Source organism: Lithobates pipiens, unplaced genomic scaffold (assembly GCF_037356315.1).
Source record: "Lithobates pipiens isolate NorthernLeopardFrog02 unplaced genomic scaffold, aLitPip1_a1.2 Scaffold_27, whole genome shotgun sequence".
NCBI classification, from domain to species: domain Eukaryota; kingdom Metazoa; phylum Chordata; class Amphibia; order Anura; family Ranidae; genus Lithobates; species Lithobates pipiens.
Genome location: NW_027507788.1, coordinates 214,548,135 through 214,556,896, shown reverse-complemented (window position 1 = coordinate 214,556,896; position 8,762 = coordinate 214,548,135). Strand labels below are relative to the sequence as shown.

The 8,762-nt window shown below is 44.3% G+C and overlaps 1 protein-coding gene across 1 annotated transcript; it reads left to right on the top strand.

The window, feature by feature from the left end:
- Nucleotides 1–4,711: 4,711 nt before the first annotated feature.
- Nucleotides 4,712–8,762, top strand: LOC143933017 (E3 ubiquitin-protein ligase SIAH1-like). Its single transcript, XM_077455934.1, has 2 exons — nt 4,712–4,727; nt 8,143–8,762. Exons 1-2 carry the CDS (start codon nt 4,712–4,714, stop codon nt 8,760–8,762), a joined length of 636 nt encoding a protein of 211 aa, XP_077312060.1.

Genomic DNA, 8,762 nt, shown 5'->3' with positions numbered 1-8,762 from the left:
TCCCTTTCTAAGAGCAGAAGTAACTTCATGGCGTTAGACCACAGGCCTATCTTGCATCACGCCTAAGAAACATTCTAAACTGTATATATATATATTTAGCTTTTGCTGCTAGGCAGAAATATTGCTTGTGCAAAGAACCATGATGACGTAGTAAAATATACTATCTTGCATATTTTATGTGGCAGTCCCTGATTGGCTCAACCACAGGGCTGTGCTCTAGCTCAAACTGCATAAAACTACTGTGTGTGCTCCAATAAACCCACAATCATTGTTCACGTACAATTGTGTGTATGTGTGGCGATTGTCCACCGGTGACCAGGGACCTCCGCTCTTCCATCCTAGCCTAGGCTACCAGGGGTATTATTAAGAAGACGAGCACCTAACAGTTTTGGTACCAGAAGTGGGGTGTGGCATCTTGTAACAGGTAAGTCATTTTACTCCTTTCTACCTAAATGGTGAATGGTGTGAATGCTTACTCTGTCCAGATGGCCGCCACGAACTTAGTTTAATTTAAAAGAAGTAACTGTGCCTTCGCGGCGGACTAGGCTGGTCCCTCGGAAGGTTAAAAGGGCTCGCAAGGAATTTATAGGTTTAGGAAAAAGTCCGACTAGGTTGGTCTGACTATAAACTATTGGTGATAGTTTCATTAACACGGGAAGTAAAAGAATACGCCCGTGACAAAGGGATTGGTCGAGCGGACGCCCACTTGAGAACTTTTAAAGTGCACTATAAATAATGAAATGCATCATGATGTGATTACTTGATAATGTACATGTAAAGTCTTATAACTGAAATTCTAAACCATAAAGATATATATGTCTGTTTCTCTTTAGGTGCAAGCGTAAGTATATAGAGTATTAACGTTGTATAAGATATAATTATATAGAGTGGATATCTGTTTGAATAGACCCAACTGTTGTTAAATGAATACAGAGTATGAAGAACCAGATTGTAGTGACGTAGCACCCGCCTGCTCACGCTGCACGTTAGGTTTACTTTTTCTTAGCATAGACGGGAGGTGGATTCTTTTGACCACCAGACCTACAGGTTTCTCTTGCAGACTTGGTGTAAGAGGGGTATATCCCGCCACCAGGAAAGGTACCCTTCATCGTATATTAAGGGTAAATCTTCACAGTTTTATTAGTCCATCTGACCTGGAAGATCAGGGAACTTACCCCCGCATTAGGGAACAAATTATTGACCAAACAGGCTGTTATCACCTCTGCCCACATACCAGGCATACTTTACCCAAATTACTAGATGGGGAATTCTGCAGGCACCCAGCCCCAGAGTCCGGGAACTCCCACCCCGTATGAGTATGTTCAACATAACTTGCCGGGTCCCAGGGTGGAACCTTTCTGGGCACAAGTCCGGGAAGGGTGTCACCAATTGGGAATCCATGACCCAGGACCCCAAGGTCCTTGTTCAGAGGAAGACTGGCAAGAAGTCAGTAAAATTTGTCAGGTACATAAGCATTCTTATCCTCCCTGCAAAGGGGCTGACCCACAATACATGAAGGATTGTTTCTGTGCATGGAACAAATGCCTTGGAAAATATAGGCAATTGTGGACAGCAAGGACATTGGAAATCCCAGTGCCCTTATAGGACTGGACAGATTAGAGCAAGAGGCAGAGGCAGGGGATTTAACCCCCAGACCCGCCCACAGTATCCCCGTTATCCGCCATACCAGAACCCTCGTCAACCACTACCCCAATATCCTACACAGCCACAAATAATGCACCCTCAGGCCCCCAATAGACCACCACCCAGAATTCCTATGCAGTGGCCATCCAATCGGCAGCCACCACCCCAATAGGGATGCCTAGAGTATGTCATCTCCCTCAGCCTAGTGTGTTACATTCCCTCATGGAGAAGTCTTCCCCAAGTTGTATTACATGTAGATGGACAACGTGTCTGCTTTTTGATAGACACTGGCGCCACCTTTAGTTCAGTGAACGATGAGATTTTTAACACTACACAATGCACAGAGGGAAACTCTATTGGTATTAATGGGACACCTGTCACCCATCCCATTACTCCACCACTGACTGTAGCCACTCCAGAAGGACAGAAATTATGTACCCAAACTTTTGCCGTCTTGTCCTCATGCCCTGTGCCCCTTATGGGACGGGACCTCTTGGCACAACTGTGTATTACCATTAAGTTTAATAGAGAAGGTTCCCTTACCGCTAGTTCACCATTATGTGACTTACATGGCCCTAAGCGACATGCACACAGAGGCTTCTTTATGCTACTCCCCGCCTCTCTCGAAACACATGCTATCTGGGCGGAAAACAAAGGTAGCGTAGGTTTCATTAACTGTACGCCTTACTCGCCTCAGATGCGCCCTGACGCAGAAGCACAATATCACAAACAATACCCCCTGCCCCCCGAAAAGACCCAAGGCATTGCCCCCCAGATCAATGACTACATATCTAAAGGTATCCTAAAACTAATCATTAGCCCCTGGAACACACCCATTTACCCTGTAAAGAAGGCCAGTGGCGAGTGGAGACTCGTCCAAGACCTCAGAGCAGTAAACAAACAAGTGATTCCCCTCCCACCCCTAGTCTCAGACATCACTTTTATTTTCTCATGCATACCGGCAGACTCTCTATGCTACACAGTAATTGATTTAGCGAATGCTTTCTTTAGCATTCCCATTGCAGAGGAAGCCCAACCTATGTTTGCTTTCTCCTGGGCCGGGGGCCAACTAACCTGGACACGCCTATCGCAAGGGTATGTAGACAGCCCAGCCGCCTTCTCTATGGTACTCAACGAGACTGTCAAGTCTTGGACTTCTGAGCGTGGGTCGGTACGAATACAGTATGTGGACGACTTGCTCCTGTGCAGTCGAACTGCTGAAGATTGTGCGGTCGATTCAACATCACTGTTACAACACCTAGCTCACGCCGGGCATCTAGCATCAAGGAAGAAAATACAATGGTGCCAGCCACAGGTAGAATACCTAGGGTGCATTCTAAAGGAAGGGACAAGGCTAGTGTCCCCCAAACGTGCCGCAGCCCTTCGAGCTCTCAGTCCCCCAAAAGACAAAGCTGCCCTACTCTCGTTCTTGGGTGCAATGGTATATTGCCGCCAATGGATTCCTGACTGTTCTCATTATGATAGTATCCTAAGAGAGGCTACTGGCTCGACAGCCCCTAAATTAATAGATTGGACTGAGGACAGACTACAAGCTTTTCAAGCTCTATTAAACAGTCTGTCATGTGCACCCGCCCTGGGATTGGTAGACTATGGTAAAGCTTTTCAGCTGTACTGTGTGGTTTCAGGGAACTCTTTTGCCGCGGTTCTCACACAACAACATGGAACAGGATACCGCCCGGTTTCTTACCTATCCAAGAAACTCCCTGTCCAGGTTCAAGGCATGCCGTCATGTCTCCAGAATTTAGCAGCCTGTGCTATGGCAGTACAGGACGCTAACAACATGGTCTTGGGCCACCCAATGACACTTTTTACCACCCATTCTGTCACCCACCTCATACAGAACATGAACACCCAACACATGACCTCACAAAGGCTCAGCGGTTATGAGATTACACTTATGAACACTGACAATCTATCTCTTAAATATGTTCCCGCTAGCAACCCTGCTGTCCGCCTCCTGCACTCCATGCTGCGTCTACCACAAGACCCAGACCAGCTTCATGACTGTGTGGACAAAGTGGAATCCATCACATCCCCTAGACCTGATCTCACGGATACACCTATTATAGATGCGGAAGATGTTTTCGTTGACGGTAGTTGCTCCCGCCCCTCTGATTCCACTTTCCTAACAGGTTATGCGATAGTCCAATTACCAGACAAGGTGCTAGAAGCCAAGCCGCTACCTCCCTCTTCAGCCCAAGTAGCAGAATTGGAAGCTCTCACCAGAGCCTGCATTCTATTCACTGATAAAAAGGTGAACATTTACACTGACAGTAGATATGCTTTCGGAGTGGTGCATGACTTTGGTGTGATATGGGCTAATAGAGGTTTCAAAACCGCAGACAATAGACTAATTGCCAATTCCACACATATTATGGCTCTTCTCCAGGCCATCCTCCTTCCAAAGGAAGTGGCTATTATCAAGGTAAAAGCCCATTCCTCGGACAACAGCAAATTATCCAAGGGTAACGCCCTAGCCGATAGAACTGCAAAGCAAGCTGCCGCCTCCTCCCCTAACCCCCCTGCCCCCACAACAGTTTTCTTTAAAGAACATTTCACTTCATCCAACTTCAAAACAATTGTAGCACAAATACAAACAATGGCCACAGACCAGGACGTTCATTTCTGGGTCGCTGCAGGATTGACCAAAGACCACGAGGGTCTTTGGACAAAAGAGGGGAAGGTACTGGGAATACCTGAAGCAAGTTGCATTCTCATACTCTCATACCTCAATGGCCCAGGACACATAGGAGCTGCCCCTTTAACCAACCTGTATAATAAATCTTTTTGTACAAATAATTTGAATAAACAAATCCAACTTCTGACTATTACCCCCATTAGACCCTAACTCTGACATTAACATTTATTCCCAACAGGAAGTGTACGTGAAAAATCTGGTAAGTATGCTCCACAAAATAAACGAACAAGTTTCTGTCACCTTTTCTCCTCTTCCCACAGAACCAACGCATCCCTTCATCCCTGGGGATAAAGTGCTGATCAAACAATTAGCACAAAGAAAGAGTATCGGACCGGCTTTCTCAGGACCATGGAAGGTGGAAAAGGTATCGAGAACGGCAGTACTGACGGATATGGGGAACACCTGGATCCATGCCAGTCGTCTTAAAAGGTGCCCACAGCCCCCCTCGACTCCGGACCCTCCAACCGAGACGTCAACATCCAACCGCCTTGTCCCTATCTCATCAGCCCGGGAGGAAGACAGCTTGTTCGAAGAAAGTGCATCCTTACTCCCTCAAACCCAAGAACAGCTCCAACTTACCTTGGATCAGAAGTTGCGAGAAGCCCAAAAAGGGATAGAACAAATATCTCTGACAGACTCTGATCCCTTCCAAAAAGACAAAATGGAGCTGGACACCCCGACAGGAAACGACGAAGAAGGACAAGACCTTAGATAGCCGGACACAATGATTCCCCTGTCAATGTCCATGAAGGCCTTGTGCCTCTTATCTTGTACAGCTTTAATTGTGTTCTTACCCACCTGGTTGATATCTAACTGTATCTATCACCCTGAAGATTTGGGACCCCTTTGCCAGCCTAAGCTTTGGCCAGGGAATACTTGCATGGTTAAAAAACACCGCCATGACTATAATAATGATACTCCTTTTTATTTTTTTCCTATATGCCTGTTATAGGTTTATAATGTGTATAATTGTTAAAGCATCACATACCAGAAATGAAACTATTAAATTAGACGCATTTTCCCATGATCCTAAGGTATGGTACCAGGAAGAATGTGTGACATATGGGATAGATGATATGTGATCTTCCTGTTTTCAACAGGATGATCAAAGGGAGGATTATAAGGTAATGAGGGAACCATCTTGTTAGAGACATCCATTTTGGGTAATGGAAAATTACTGATAGCATGACATAGAAACCTATTGCTTAAGGTCATATGTGTTTTTGCTTGTACAAGGTATTTAGAATTATCACAAGGTTAGTTATCTGTTCAGAACAGATGGATGCGGTTAAGCTACTTCCCTTTCTAAGAGCAGAAGTAACTTCATGGCGTTAGACCACAGGCCTATCTTGCATCACGTCTAAGAAACATTCTAAACTGTATATATATATATTTAGCTTTTGCTGCTAGGCAGAAATATTGCTTGTGCAAAGAACCATGATGACGTAGTAAAATATACTATCTTGCATATTTTATGTGGCAGTCCCTGATTGGCTCAACCACAGGGCTGTGCTCTAGCTCAAACTGCATAAAACTACTGTGTGTGCTCCAATAAACCCACAATCATTGTTCACGTACAATTGTGTGTATGTGTGGCGATTGTCCACCGGTGACCAGGGACCTCCGCTCTTCCATCCTAGCCTAGGCTACCAGGGGTATTATTAAGAAGACGAGCACCTAACAGTTGCTTGTTTTCAATTGATTTAAAACAGAAAATACCGCATTTGGCCACTAGATGATACAAAGTATCATCAGCATTTCCTATGATACTTAGTGACATCTAGTGGCCAGATGTGGTAATTTCCTTTTTAATCATTGCCAAACCTTCAACCAGCACAGGAAATACCCTAATAACATTTGTTTGTTTTTGTCTCCTTTCACAAAGAATGGATGTACATACCGCTTTCACTGGGAAAATTGAAGAAAATATTTGCTTTAATTTTATTTTTTTTTCCTCCACAAGATTTTATTATTATTATTATCAGGGGCCCTGATATTTTAAGCAGACCTTGCATTTATTTTGTTTTTTGTAAGCTAAAAAATAGCTATTAACGATAAGGGGGTGATATTTTGACCTTGTATTTTTTTTCCCGAGGGAGGGGGGGTTGTCAAAAAAATGGTTATTGATGAAGCCTGATATTTTAAGCATTTTAAGCTTAAAAATGGCTATTAATGATGAGAGAGGGGCCCCAGCCAATGTATATATACGGCCGGGTGGGAGCCTCCTCCTTCTGACTGGACGTTCAGGAACGTCCTTCAGAAGGAGGGGGATCGCTGCAGCCGGCTGGTGATCAGTGACTATGAGCTGTTTTTACAGCTTTTTACTCACTGATCACCAGTCTAGTATAAAACACACGTGTCCCCAAATAAAAACACGTCCCCCACATATGTCCCACTAAAATCACATGTCCCAGTGATTATCTGCACACATCTGTACATGATCGTTTCCGTACATCTGTCCGTGATCACACAAACCAATTATTATACACTTAACGGAATATTTTTTTTTTACCAAAAAACATGTAGCAGAAAAAATTTTGGCTTAAATTTACGAAAAAATTCGATTTTATTGGATTTCTTTTTTAAAATACAGGCCACTACAATACCGGGCACTTTTACCCCCCTTCCTAACCAGCCCGATTTTCAGCTTTCGGCGCTCTCGTTCTTTTCAATGACAATTGCGCGGTCGTGCTACGCTGTACCCAAATTAAATTTTTATCATTTTGTTCGCACAAATAGAGCTTTATTTTGGTGGTATTTATTCACGACTCTTTTTTTTTTTTGCAATATAAGCGCAAAAAGAGCGGAAATTTGGAAAAAATTAATATTTTCTTCTTTATATTTTAAAAGAAATCCAATAAAATATCTAATTTTGTCGTAAATTTAAACCAAAATTTATTCTGCTACATGTTTTTGGTAAAAAAAAAAAAATTCAGTTAAGTGTATAATAATCGGTTTGTGTGATCACGGACATATGTATGCAAATGATCATGTACAGATGTGTGCAGATAATCACTGGGACATGTGATTTTAGTGGGACATATGTGGGGGACTTGTTTTTATTTGGGGACACGTGTGTTTTATACTAGACTGGTGATCAGTGAGTAAAAAGCTGTAAAAACAGCTCATAGTCACTGATCACCAGCCGGCTGCAGCGATCCGCTCTCCTCTCCTCAGCGATGATTTCTGTGTGAGGAGAGGAGAGCCGATTGCCTGTGTAAAAATATTGATTCTCATTTTATGTTTATTTTTATTTTTAAATGTCGCTTATTGGTTGTTGCTCTGTAAGAAATCATATTTTTTTTGTTTGGATAGGGATTTTGTTTCTGTTTCTCCCCCTGTCCTATACCTTTATATTGTGATAACGCTCCATTTACATATCCCCGCCCCTAAGGTCCGCCCAGGTAGTATAAATTAGTCCCATACACACACAGTCATCAGGTTGATAAAGGAACCAATGAGATGTTCCGAAACGCGTCCCTCTTTGATGACTGCTTCCTGTTTTGCTTCCTGTTTGTGGTCCATGCTGGTTGCTGGTTATTGTCTCCTGCCGCTGACGTCACTTCCAGGATCCTCGTGTTTTGAGACTGTGATTGCGGACTGGCCTGTCAGTTCTCTTGGAGCTCCCTGCTGTTTTTCCTGTTGGCATCCCCTGGACCTCCCTGCTACTGGACACACACAGCCTAAAGAACTGGTATATGCCAATGACCATTGCATTCATGCCGGACCACCTACATGGATATTAATGATATGCTCTGCCAGTCTACATATCTTGTAAGTGTTTTTAACCCTTTTTGGGGAAATTAAACAGCTTTTAATTCTACACTTAGAGGCGCCTTTTCTTTGTTTTTCGGGTTGCACGGTGAGGCTGCCGCACGGGGAGAAGAGGGACCACGAAAAGCTCTGCGAATTCCAACCGTGCTCGTGCCCCTGCCCCTGCCCGGGCGTTTCTTGTAAATGGCAGGGCTCCCTGGGCGCGGTGATGCCCCACCTCGTGCACCAGCATAAACCCATCATCACGTTACAAGGGGAGGATATAGTGCTTCTCACCAATGACATTAACCTTCCGGGCACTGCTACATGGGCCATGATACAGTCCTGCTTCGGCCTTCATTTCATGTTGGTTTTGGAGAAACGAGAAGAGTACAACCGTGACCAACAATTCTTTGCCATCGTGCAGCTAATAGGACCGCGCAATCAAGCGGAGAACTTTGCTTACAGGCTGGCGCTGAACGGTCACCATCGGCGGCTAACGTGGGAAGCCACGCCCCGCTCTATTCACGAGGGCATTGCCACCGCCGTCATGAACAAAGACTGCCTAGTGTTTGACGCGATCACTGCACAACTTTTTGCAGAAAACGGCATTTTAAGAATAAATGTGACGATCTCCAAGTGTTAA